The 13386-nt window shown below is 42.7% G+C and overlaps 1 protein-coding gene across 1 annotated transcript; it reads left to right on the forward strand.

The window, feature by feature from the left end:
- Positions 1 to 451: 451 nt before the first annotated feature.
- LOC121794695 (BAG family molecular chaperone regulator 3-like) lies at positions 452 to 2716 on the forward strand. Its single transcript, XM_042192975.1, has 5 exons — positions 452 to 810; positions 924 to 1343; positions 1429 to 1685; positions 1780 to 1926; positions 2020 to 2716. The coding sequence occupies exons 2-5, from the start codon at positions 1124 to 1126 to the stop codon at positions 2371 to 2373; spliced, it is 978 nt and encodes a 325-aa protein (XP_042048909.1). The 5' UTR covers positions 452 to 810; positions 924 to 1123; the 3' UTR covers positions 2374 to 2716.
- The last annotated feature ends 10670 nt before the right edge of the window (positions 2717 to 13386 follow it).

Genomic DNA, 13386 nt, shown 5'->3' on the forward strand with positions numbered 1-13386 from the left:
TATGACTAATATAATGAGATTATCCATCTAGGATTAAGTTGTGAGATTATTTTAGTTAGAGGGGAAACTATAACTAATCATCATGAGACTATCCATCTAAAATTAAGTGGAAGGGTTCAATCTTATGAACCAAACCTGATACATATTTAATCATAAGATTTAATCTTGCCAACCGAACGCCACACCGTACTTAATAAAATTGATAAATAAGAATGGTACTACTCCTAAGAATGGTACTACTCCTACAGTCCTTCCTACTATTTACTTCAATTGACTATTAGGTTAAACAAATTGTATATTTACTTTTAATTTTTACTTTCGACCCAATAACCAGAGGCGTCGGCGGCTTTCGTGGGTCTTCTAATATCCTCATTTTTTTTTAAATTTTGTAATTTGGTTTTGGTGATTTTATAGAAGTTACTGTATATTTATATAATCTGACCTCAATGCTGTTGTGTTCGCTGTCCATACAATTTGTAATATCTTTACGTTTCTCTCTCTTCGCGTCTTCTTTCTCCAGCCTTGCAGAGAGAGAAGCACGCAGTAACCAACTCAATATTCAGTTAATCTTTCCCCGTTAGAGTCTCGGCATTGTGTTTTTTTTTAGGGATTTTCATCGGAGTTTTTTCAACTTACGGAGACTAGATATTAGTATTTGCAGATTTCACTCTGTAACTGATTCTTTCGAAATTTTGTGAGAGATCTGATTATTTTTTAATTCTGTCGGGCGATTCAGCCTCAACCCAACGCAATTAACAACCTTTCTCAGCCTCTCTTCGCCGATCTTTCCCGAACACTCGAGATTCCCGGGTTTGACTTTTTTAATTTTTACCTTTTTCCTTTTTTCCCCATTCGAGCTCAAACTAAATCTTTGTCCCATTTTATTTGGTGATTTCCTCTCACGAATTTGCGGTAACATTCAGACGCGTGGATGCGACGTTGTGATGATGATATTCAGAAATTTGTGAAGCTTTCGCCTTATTTTTTTTATCTGCGAGGGTTTTTCTTTTCCGAGTCAACCCGTGGATCAACTCGCAGTTTGTTTTTGATCTGCTGAATTCCAAAAAATTATCGGGATTTCAACCGTATTTCCGCGGCTAGTTAATAGTATCTGTGATCGAAGATGATGCGGATGAGGACTAAGAATGAAACTTTACCACCCGATTTTAACGGCGGCAGAGGCGCGGAGAAAGAGTGGGAGATGAGGCCCGGCGGAATGCTGGTCCAGAAGCGTACCGACGGCGGAGAAGAGAGCCGAGTGCCGCCGCCGCCCAACATTCGAGTCCGCGTCAAATACGGTTCACTTTATCATGAAATCCGCATCAGCTCTCAATCAACCTTCGGTAATTTCCTCATCGTGATTTGCTTTTATATGTTTCGTTTTAAAAAATATTCATCATAGGAGTATCTGTTTGTTACTGAATTTAGGGGAATTGAAGAAGATGCTGTCGGCGCCCACGGGGCTACACCACCAGGATCAGAAGCTGTTTTACAAGGATAAAGAGAGGAATTCGACTGCGTATCTAGACAGTGCCGGAGTGAAAGACAAGTCTAAATTGGTGTTGGAAGAGGACGCCATTAGCAAGGAGAAACGCTTCCTAGAAATGAGGAAGAATGCTAAAATGGAGAAGGTTGCAAAAACGCTGTCAGATATCAGCTTGGAGGTTGATAGGCTGGCTTCGCAGGTATTTGCAAGCTTCATTCTGTTATTAGTATGAACTACTAGTATTTATGAAAACTCGTCGTAATTTGTATTGTATGAAATATGGATTGGCGCAGGTATCTTCTCTTGAAACTGTGATTTCTAAAGGCGGGAAAGTGGTGGACAAGGATTTAGTGAACCTCATTGAGCTGTTGATGAATCAATTGCTCAAATTGGATGGCGTCGTTGCTGACGGCGATGTCAAATTACAGAGGAAAATGCAGGTAATTTATTCGATTACATGAATGTGTAGTCTTGTCTGTGTGAGGTGTGGTGTTACAAGGAAGAAGCTGATTCTTGAATCTTGAATTTTATAGGTGAGAAGAATACAGAAGCTTGTGGAGAAACTTGATGCGATGAAACTCAAGAATTCGATGCCTGGAAACCAAGTTCCATCGCAGAAGCACTCGAATGGTACTGATGTGCCTTCTTCACCAGGTCAGCATCAAGCCCGGCATTCCATGGGGGAGTCTTTGATCGACTGTGATTCACCAAAGCTGCAGGATGAACATCAACCTTCAAGGAGCTCGGGCTCGGGCACTTCTGTGGTGATCACAACACAATGGGAGACTTTTGATTCTACTTCGAATCCATTTTTAGGTGGCTCTTGGACCTCCAGTACAACAGAAAAAGGCAACATTCGTCCAGCTTTCAGTTGGAACTTGCTGTGAGTTGGTAGTAAGATCCAACGCAATGCTGTGTCTAGTGTGGATTTGTTTGGAAGTATGTTTGGTATCGATTCTCGATTCTTTTCTGTATTTAGAGCTCTTGTCTTCCCATATGTGTTCCTCTTCATCACAAATAAATGGGGATACTTGCAACGGCCGAGGCCACGCTTGATCATCCCCATTGAGTTTGTTTATATTTTGTAATATGTGTCGTACTACTTGTACTTATAGTTTGCAATTGCATTTGAATGAGTAGTTTTTTTTCCTGATGCAACAGAATCTTATTCGGAGTTGTAAATTTTGTTTAATACTTTACATATGAGTAGTTAAAACCCTGGGGTGATCATGTTCTTCCTTGCATTTTTGAGAATTAATCATTCGTCTATATAGTATATGTACATTTGCTTCCTAAACAACATGAAACAAGAAGAATACATATCTGTGAAGGATTTACTTATTCATCCATCAAAAAGTTCGACTCTTATTTTAATTAATTTATTATTGTACTATGAAGTTGTAAATTGGTAAACATAAGGACAAACTTATGATATGATCATAGCTTATTCTAATTTTCTAACATTGTACAATATATTCATAATTGTTCATATTAATAATTATTATTATTATTATGAGTATGATTTTTTCCGTTTACAATAATTAACCATGTCTTTATATACATTAAAACAGCTTGTTTGCTGGTCCTGACAAGACAAGGACAGAATATTGGTGATGATGTTTCCTTTCTTCTCTCTTTTTGTTTAGATAGAGTATCAAACTATATTATTGCTTGAAATACAATAATGTATATGTATAGTTAATCCACTATAAGCCATAAGGCCATCGCATTTAACCTTGTTCATGAAATTGCAATTATGTTTTGAAATTTTTATTAATAACCCACGATAGTATTAATTGATATACAAATGTAGTGATACAGGGTAGTAATAGGTCAAATCCTTCTAAATTCTATGTTTTTTGTGCACATGACATGAAATTTAGATATTTAGAAATTTAGAATCATACATAGGTAGGGAAATACATAAAGATTTTTTTTCCTTTTGATATTAGCATACAATACATACTCATCATCATCATCCTGTAAAATGTAGGCAGACAAACTGTAAGTGTTTCCAACAGTTAACTCTAAGTTACCATTTCCTTGGATCAGTAGTTCAACTATTTTTCGACTTGAAACCAATTAGTATGTACAGCGGTTAAGGTGTTTCCGAAGCTGCTGAATTCAGATCCCTTCAAGGGTTTGGATTTGATCTTCTCCAAACAGTCCAAAGGCAAGTAAAGATTCCAGAGCAGCGCCGTTGTAGTCACACTGTATTGAACAAAAGTCAGTCATAAGAATTATATCGGGCGCAGTAATTAGAAGATGATGAAGTTACTGAATAGCATGCCTGATTTGTAGATTCAATAGCTTTATGGAACTGAGAAGAAGTAGTGCCAAACACCACAGAGTCTATTGTTCCTTCTACCTGCTGTTTGTAAATAACAATTGTGTAAAGAACAAAGAAACTCCGAGAAAAAAAGTTTTGCTGAAAAAAGTAATATGTGTTTGGACTTGCCTGGTAGCCAGCTAGATCATAAGATGAACTAGTCATGCCAATGCCATCATATAAGAGGGAGGGGCTTTCAGTATATTCACATCCATGCTGCTGTCAAATTCTTCACTTAATCAACAGTTTCTAAAAAGCTGTGTTATGTTTGTGCTAATGTAAAAGTGAAGAGCAAATAGAAAGAGTACCTGTTGTTGATTTTGGAAGTTGATGAGTTGATATGAGGGAATACTACTGTGAAGATGAGTTGGATTCAAGTTGAAGGGCTGTTGTACATGTGAGGCAGGCAAATCATAAACAGAACAAAACGGCGAATCATCAACTATCCCTCCATTGAACTGCTGGTCTTGGACCAGAGACAGATTCGACGTAGGCAGTGGTGGCAGCAGCAACGGTTCATTTAAATGTTCCGCGAAACAAGTTTGGTCTGTGTTGTTCAGCAACTCATCAATATCAAAATTCACAGAGTTTCCTGACTGGTGGTGCACTAAATGAGTAGTAGAAGGCAATGCACAAGCAATTTCTGAATTTTTGTTGATTGAATTTGAGCCAAGACTAATATGGGATGTGGGATGTGTCTGATATGAAACCGGAAAGCTCTCAAACCGAAACTGGGGTTTGGTTAATCTGTTGAGAGAATAATTCGACACATAGCTCGTGGTCCGAATCATAGTCTCATCATCCTCACCAGCCTCGAGTTTGTAACTTGCATCCGAAACTCGTTTCAGGAACATCCTATATTTCTGCAAATGGCTAGCCACATTTTCTCTGGTTAATCCAGGCACATCCATCACTTGAAGAATTTTCTTCGGCACAGCTCCTACATTAATTAAAAATTAAAATAAGTTAATTATGAAAATTGAGATTGCATATATATGAATAGAAAGTAATAATGCTTACTCTCGAGACCAATGCTTCTAATAGCCTCCAAGAAGCGATAATGCAGTGCATTAGTCCAAATAACTTTGGGTTTTTTAGTATTAGCATCACCACATTCAAACCTCTCTTTATTCTGTGGTCTTCTCTTGGAGTTTTCATTACTATTTACTTTCTTTTTCATGGCAGCAAATTGCCATAAATCCTTCAAGTCATTTGGAGACACTGGCTTTGATATGAAAAGTGCAGCGCCACTCTTGTTCGCCTTCGAAAGCACAACCTCTTTGCTATCAACCGACATCACTGCGCCATACCATAAAAATATTCAAGCAATGAATGAATTAAACAAGAAAAAAAATATACAAATACACAAACTTACAAATCACAGGCAGATTGAATTCATGAGTGATGGCTTCTCGAAGCTGGAAACCGTTCATGTCTGGCATGTTGACGTCCGACACCACCAAATCAAACGAGCCGCCCTTGATCCGAAGGGCGCATAGCGCATCATTAGGGTGCTTCGCCGTCACAACTGGAATTCAAATTCAAATACTTATTCATGTAAGATTAATTGAATACATTTCAATAAAAAATTTAAAAAAGAAGCAAATTATGAACCTGAATATTTGAACTTCTTAAGCAGCGCTGCAACAACTGCAAGACATGTTGTATCATCATCCACCACCAAAATACTTATCGAATCGCATGATCTTCTCGGCTTAGACGAACGCTTCAAACAAATATTATTTTCACTTGCCATTTTTATTTTTGGGAAATTGGGTTGACAAATGTTGATGGTAAATAAGAAAAGGGGAGGGAAAAGCAAAGGCAAGTGAGAAATTATATACAACAATGTTTTGGAGGTCTTTTTTGAATACTACTTATTTATTTTGGAGCCCTAACAATCTGTATTTGGAAATAAATAAACAAAATTTGGAGGGAATTTCATTTTAAATTCTGTAGTGGTGGTTTTGAAGTTTTTTTCACGATGTAATTAATGTGGGGAATCTGAGTAAAATATCATATACCATACATATTATAATTAAGATGTATGTTCATATAATGTAGTCTTCTTTTTCGGATCGGTTAATTATATTGATGTATGGCGAATTTAATGTTACTCATTTTGAGGTTACTAATGTCTATATTAGATAGTGCACATAATTTTGGATGAGTTATTGTTATTTAGGAGTATTTAACAGATCTCCTTGTAGGGCTATTTTATTTATATTTATAATTAAAAACAAATAAAATAACTTAATTTACGATGTGCGTCCAGAGAATAATTAGAAGATCTCGAAATTTATTTATTTAGCTAAAATAAAAGAAACTTTAAGTAAAAAGTCTTCATTTACAATCAAATAACACAATGAGATGATTTGTCACATGTATATATCATGTACTGTCCACGTCATCTTCAATTTGTTCGAAATTTATTTGTAGAAAAAAATTACTAGAAAATTTAAAATTCATAGTTGTATATACAACAACATTAACAAATGTAACCAATTGAGGAGATTTAAAGCATCAGCAGTAGCGCGGAATTCCCGGTGGAATTCCCAAAAACACTTCCTGCCATGTTATACGAACTTCCCACTGCACTGCCACGTCATAAGGAATTCCCACTACACAGTGGCGGACATCCCCAAGGACATCTCGAAGGACTTCCCACAATTAAAAAAATTCAAAAATTCAAAAACTAAACAATTTCCGGAAGTAAGAAATTTACGGAATTAAATAGTCGACACAAATACGGAGAAAATGCAATCACTTTATTTAAAAAAACATACTTCATTATAAAAAAATACATAATTACTAAAAAATATTACATTATTAAAATAAAAACCGGCTTCTCACTCCTCGGATTCCCCGTCGCCGCCATCCCCCTTCGCCATCACCGTCCGACATGTCTCCGAACCCCAAATCGCGCCGCATACTGTTGATGAGGGGTTTAAGCGACCGCTTGTAATGGGGGTCGGTCGATTGGGGCCATTCAACCATTGCACGCAACAAGGTTTCATGTGCCGCGATGCGGGCGAATGAGGGGTTCTCGGGATCGTTTTGGGCGGGTGCTGCCGATTGGGCCTCGGCGGATCCGCTGGTGCTTCCCCTTGCCATCCGCGCCGCGGACTTTTGCCCAACCGGGTGACGGCGGCGGGGCCGACGGTGTGGGTGTCGGGAACTCTGCCTCGGCGGGGGGGAGTTCCACGGAACCGACACTGCTACTGTACTCTCCGGAGTCGCTGATCTTCGTCCGCTTCGGCCAGCCAGATTCAACACCCGCAGTGAACTTGGCCGAAGACTGCACCACAAGATACACCGCCCAATATTTGAATCCCCCAAGCCCAACTGAGTGTCGGGGAACTGCTGATGAGACAGAAGCTTCACATCCTCGGCAGATATGCCGCTGGTTGCCGATCGGAGGTTGCTTGTGTAAATACCTGCAAATCGGTTGAGCTGCCTCTTCAGCCGATCCCACTGTTTCCGGCATTGCTGGAGGTAGCTTTGGCTAACGCGCCACCACATCCGGTCGATGTGCTGGTTCGCCCCGACTTAAGGATCCTCCACTACACTGATCCACGGGTTCGCCAGCGCGACGCACTCGTCCATGATTCAGACGGTCCTCCTGTTCCCGATGGATCCCTCCCCCACCTTAGCGGCCCCCTCCTCACCAACGTACATTGGGACGCCCCGTCCCCTGCCCCTCATCCGCCCTGTCCTCCCCTTCCTCACTGTCGCCTGTGTTGCGTCGGTGGGAGAATCCCGGATCAGAGAAAGCCCCAACTCCTCGAGCGAGAACGTGTCATTGCCAGTGAACTGAGTCTCGAGAGGAGAACTCGTCGGGTTGTCCGTCGACAGTAAATCCATATAGGGCCGATAGACGTTGTCCACCGGCGATTGGGGGACCCCCCTGCCTACTCCCCCCGCAACGACATGCGATCCCTACATCATCCCGGGCATCATCATCCCCGGCATTTGGGGCATCATTCCCGACATTCCGGGCATCATCCTCGGCATTCCGGCACTCACCCCGGGCATCTGGGGCATTATCCCATACCACTGCGGGTACATGTTGTAGTACCCGGGCATCATTCCCGATGACGTTTGAGATTAGGGCATCATCCCCGGCATTCTGGCACTCCCGCCGACGGGAAAATAAGGCGCCGGTGACTCGCTAGTGGCGGGGGAATCGCTATCGTGGTGCTCCATTGTTCTTCGTGATGAAATGAAGTTCAACGGGACGTATTTATAGAACTTTTTTTTAAAAAAAACATTTAATGCAATAAACAGGAATTCTGCGCGGACGTTCGTGGGAGTCAACGCAATGGCGGACGTCCGCGCGGTGTCGCGACGGAATTCCGTGTAAACGCCGCGGAACTACGGTGTCCTCGGCGGAATTCCGTATCCGTGCCTACCATACACAATGACGGATGTCCGCTGTGGAATTTCGGCCCTCCGGTCGGAATTCAGTATCCGTGCCTACCATTGCCTTTTATAGAATGAGGCAATGAGTACGTGGGTCATGCGTTTCCGTGGGAAAACACCTGATTAAGAGCATCCACAATAAGAATAGCCCAGCCATAGCCTAGCCACAAACTCATCCTGCCACATCATCAACACTAAAAATCCTCCTGCCACATCATCAAAACAAGTAAATAGCCCAGCAATAGCCTAACAATAGCCTAGCCACATCACTCAAAATTATATAAAATAAATAATTAACAATCACACAAAATACGGAATTAAATTTACGACACAGATACGGGAAAATTCAATTACATTATTAAAATTAAAAAGTACATTAATTAAAAAATTACATTAATTAAAAAAACAACATTAATTAAAAAAAACCCCGCCTCCGTCTCACTCCTCGTCGCCTCCGTTGTCGTCGCCCCCCAGCCGTGCCGCGGTGGCATACATATCGGCTCGCATGCTCACGAGCATTGCGTGAAGAAAACTCTTCTTCTCGGGGTCAATTGCCGTCTTCCAATCGGCTAAGGTCTTGGCCATCTGAGCCCGCGTTTGTTGACGAGCGAAGAAGGCGAGATCGGCTGTCGACTGACCAACAGGGGGGATGCCGACTGGACCTCCTAGGACTTCCAGCGACCCCCCTCGATTCCCGTTGCGCCCGCCTTTGACCAGCCGGGCGAGTTCGGCGAGCGAACGATAGAGGCCAAGACGCTTGTGTGTTGCATCGTAGACTAAAGAAAGGGAAATTTGGTCATTGTAGCAACGTCACAAGCGAGATTTCATACTCATTACGAAACAATATTTTATCCTAGGCCGAGATCATACTATTACTACATAACTTAATTTTTTATCAATCACTTCAACCAAACACCATTAGGGCACCCGCAATGGGGCGTCCGATGGCATGCCCGATGGCGTCCATCGTCCTCGGGCACGGACGATGCCCATATTGTGGGTGTCCGCCATCGTCCGCGCCCTAAGTCCGCGCCCGATGCATCGTCCGCGCTCTACGTCACGGACGATGGCCTATCGTCCGCGCCAATGTGGGCTCGGCGGACGATGGCGCGGACGATAGGCCATCGTCTGCGACATCGGGCGCCCCATTGCGGGATCGGCGGATGATGGCACGCGTTTTTGATTTTTTGTATAAATACCCCTACCACACCTTCATTTGTAACGTTTCATTTCACGATTTCACTCTCGAAACTCATATTTTTATTATTACAACGAAATAGATTCAAGTCCCAAGAGTCCGATGTTTGGCGAGGCGCGTTGGCCGGGTACAGAACCCGCCGAATATCGGTCGTTCTACGCCAACACGCAGTACGATCCCGAATTCAGCACGGAACCGTATGGTTTGTCTGACATGGAGCCGTCACCAAACCGACCCGTCGCCCCCTCCCGCCGCGCCTCCGCCGAGGCCGCCCCCGCCGCTGACGCCACCCCTTCCACCCCCGCCAAAAAGAAGCGAACCCGGCACCGCGCGCAGAAGTTGCCACCTCCGGGAAATTGTAAAGAGTACGCCCCCGGCCGTACGAACTACCAGCCGGAAGAAACCCTCATATTGGCGAGGTGTTGGGTGGACATATCGGAGGACCCGATATTCGCGAACAACTAGAGGCAGGTGGCGTACTAGGAGCGCATTGCCGAGCGCTACAATGCAGCGAAGCCGCCGAGCGCGTACAAGCGCCAACGGGAGCAGCTCCGCAAGCACTGGGACCAGGTGAATAAGCAAATCAACCTGTTCTCGTCGGAGTACGAGAAGTGCGCGAGGGAGCAGGGGAGCGGCGAGAGCTTGAGTGACGTGCGCTCCAAAGCGTTGTTGTCGTACCAGTCCCTGTACGGCGAGTTCAAGCACGAGGTCATCTGGGCGCTCTTGAGGGACAAACAGAAGTTCCAAGGCGTGATTCTGTACACCGGGGCGACAAAGAGGACGAAGACCACCGAAGCTGATGGTTACACGAGCAGCGAAAGCGGAACTCGTCCGGTGGATCTCAACCGGACGTATGAGGACATTGAGAGTTCCAGCACACCGATGTCCTCCCTGCGTCCCATAGGCGTCAAGGCTGCGAAGGCCAAGGGGAAGGCGGCGGCGACATCATCCTCGACCGCCGCCGCCCCCATTGCCGATCGCGGTCCCGCTCCCGACCCCGAACCTGACGTCCGCCGCGTATGAGCAGTTGGCAGCAACCTCGATGGCGAAGACATTGTTGTAGACGCACAAGGCCCTCAAGAAGTGTACGGACCTCGCCGAAGCCGAATATCTCCGGGGGGGCTGCGCCGGAAGTTGGGAATTGCGTAAATTAGCCAACTTGAATCGTGTAACTTTTGTTTAATGAATGCAAACTTCGCCTGTTTTTAGTTAATCGTTGTGTTTTTTAATTTAGTTTGCATTACATATTTGAAAACATTTAAATTAATTAACAAAACAATAGTATATCATATATGGCGCGCCTTAGGGCGTCCCATTGCAGGTGGGGGGTAGGAGGATAAAACTGATGACGTGGCACGCCATAGGGCGCACCTTAGGGCGCTCCATTGCTAATGGCCTTATAACACTGTTTGACTAAGATTATTTATCCAATGTAGGCCTAATATCATGGAATATATCAAACACATTAAGGGCGTGTTTTATTGCATGGATTGGATATAATATGATAAATAATTTGAGATAAAATTTTCAGGTCAAAGGCAGGATAGTGCATGGATAAGGTTTTTATGACGTTGTTTTGTAGATTGGATTATTTTTAAGGTTAAGGTATGTACAAGATGTACTATAACTATTCATCAAGATCGTCCCTGCAATTCATCTATGATTCTATTTTCCAACCCAAACTTCATCAAGGATCGTATATTCTCCAGAAATCAATAAAATTCACCAAAAAAAAACCATAAAAATTACTAAGAACGAATGAATAAGCATAGAACTTAGATAAATTAATTCATAAAAAATTAACATAGAAGTCAAATATAACAAGTAATGCTGAAAAATCGATGCAAATATAGATACAATTTTTTAGCAAGAATTAGATAAGGGCCGCCTGCTCGAAGATGATATGGCGCAAAGGTTGCAGATTACGTTGGAGAGCCTCGCATAGAGAAGAAAATGGAGGGGAGTAAGGAGGCTGGAATCTCCTTTGGAAATTCATCACAGCCGGATTTTGCAAATTCGCTGGTCACCGCCGCTACTATCGCCTGGTAGCGAACGACGGTGTCCATGGTAGCTAGACAGCCATTTCGGTGACCAATTTGAGAATGAAACCCAGAAAATCGACTCACACACTCGGGAACGAACCCAGGAAATTTTTAGAGCAACAGTCGCCACCACTATAGTCTGGACACAAACGACGGCGGATGAGGCATGAACGACGGCCGCTGATTCGCGGGGATCTACAACTTGGTGGTCGAGGCGCATCACCGCCACTAGCGGCGGCCATGGCACGGATGAAGGCGAGGGAGATAATAAGGAGAGAGGGTTGCTCGAGATCAAGAGCAAATAGAGAGATCCAACGCAGAAGTAGCAGGCTATGGCGGAGACCTCATTGGAAGAGAAAGGAGGAAAGAGAAAAGGGAAGGATGAAAGAGAAAGGGGTAGGAGGGGAAACCTGCTGAAACAGTGCATAAACCCACAAAATTTTTGAGATTAATTAACTAAGCCCAATAGTGAAAAATAGCACTATTCACACGGGCCTGGCGGCCGCCGCTTTTTTTTTTTTTTTTTGGCTTTGGGTTGCATTTATCCAAGCTACAAAACAGAGGATTAACCCATATAATAAACATTTTTCATGAAAATCCAGTCTATAAAACAGAATAATTGTATATGGAACATACTGTAGCTAAAGTGACGTAGAAAAGCATGTTTCATTTTCAAATTGACTTTTAGTTAGCACGCCATGACGTCTAGTTCAATGCCCATCTCATAGGCCACAAAATTCTAGTTCAAAATTAGACATCGGTTGCACATGTTATTGTATCATAATAATAATAGGAGTGATATTATTATTATTATTATTATTATTATTATTATTATTATTATTATTATTATTATTATTATTATTATTATTATTATTATTATTATTATTACACACGCGTGTAAAGTACTAGTGCCAATAAATATGTATGAAGCTTTTTATTACAACTAAGAAAATAAAAATAAAATATTTTGAAAAAAACGATCCCTTCCTTTTTTTCTAAAAAATACTACTACGCCAGTTCTCTGCTCTCTTGGGAGAGAAAATGTTTACTCAGTTTAAATAATCTCTCTGATACAGACAGTATTAATTAGTAGTTAATTAATTCATATCGCCAATACAGTGATTGCTGAGAAGAGTTCTTCTAAGTTATTTATGTAAAAATCATGGATTAAATATGCCCGGTCAATGGATTTTGACCAAATAATAAATGTGACGAGACATTTAATTTTGTGAAATTAAATGACATAGCGTCGATCTACATTTTACGTAGGTAAATGTAGTATATTCACTTTCTCAAATCCGATTTCCGGTGAGTGAGAAATAGTAGATTAAAGTTGGGCATAATTAGCTTTTAATTAAAGCTTGGAGATGGAGCTTAGGGAATAATTAACTAGTGTTAATTATCCCACATTGGAGGATTAACACATCTTTAATGTGTATAAATTAAGTGACTTTATGTTACTTAATAATTATAGTGGACCAAGATGGGTGAAAGAGCCCACATGCGCGCACACGCGCGCGCCGCCGCCGCCGCCCGCCCGCCCGTGCCCGAGCCCGTGCTCGCGCTCGCGCTCGCGGGCCTCGGGCCCGATCTCGATCTCGATCTCGATCTTGGACTTGGACTTGGACTTGGACTTGGACTTGGACTTGGACTTGGTCTTTGGGCTTGGTGCTTGGCCCAAACTATTCTTTTTGGACCACCGCCGAGTCAGCAATCCAAGTGGCTTGACACGTCGTCAAGCGAGGCACAGTCACGGTTGCCACGTGAGAAATCCACACGCTCCACACACGGGTGGCACATTCCAGCCACACGCCTGTAACCGACGTCGGTTACGTTTTTGCCATGATGAGCCTTCAATGGCTGGTTGACCCTGCATGGTGGTTGGCCTATAAATAGGCTAGCCATACCA

This window comes from Salvia splendens, chromosome 3, assembly GCF_004379255.2.
Source record: "Salvia splendens isolate huo1 chromosome 3, SspV2, whole genome shotgun sequence".
NCBI lineage: Eukaryota > Viridiplantae > Streptophyta > Magnoliopsida > Lamiales > Lamiaceae > Salvia > Salvia splendens.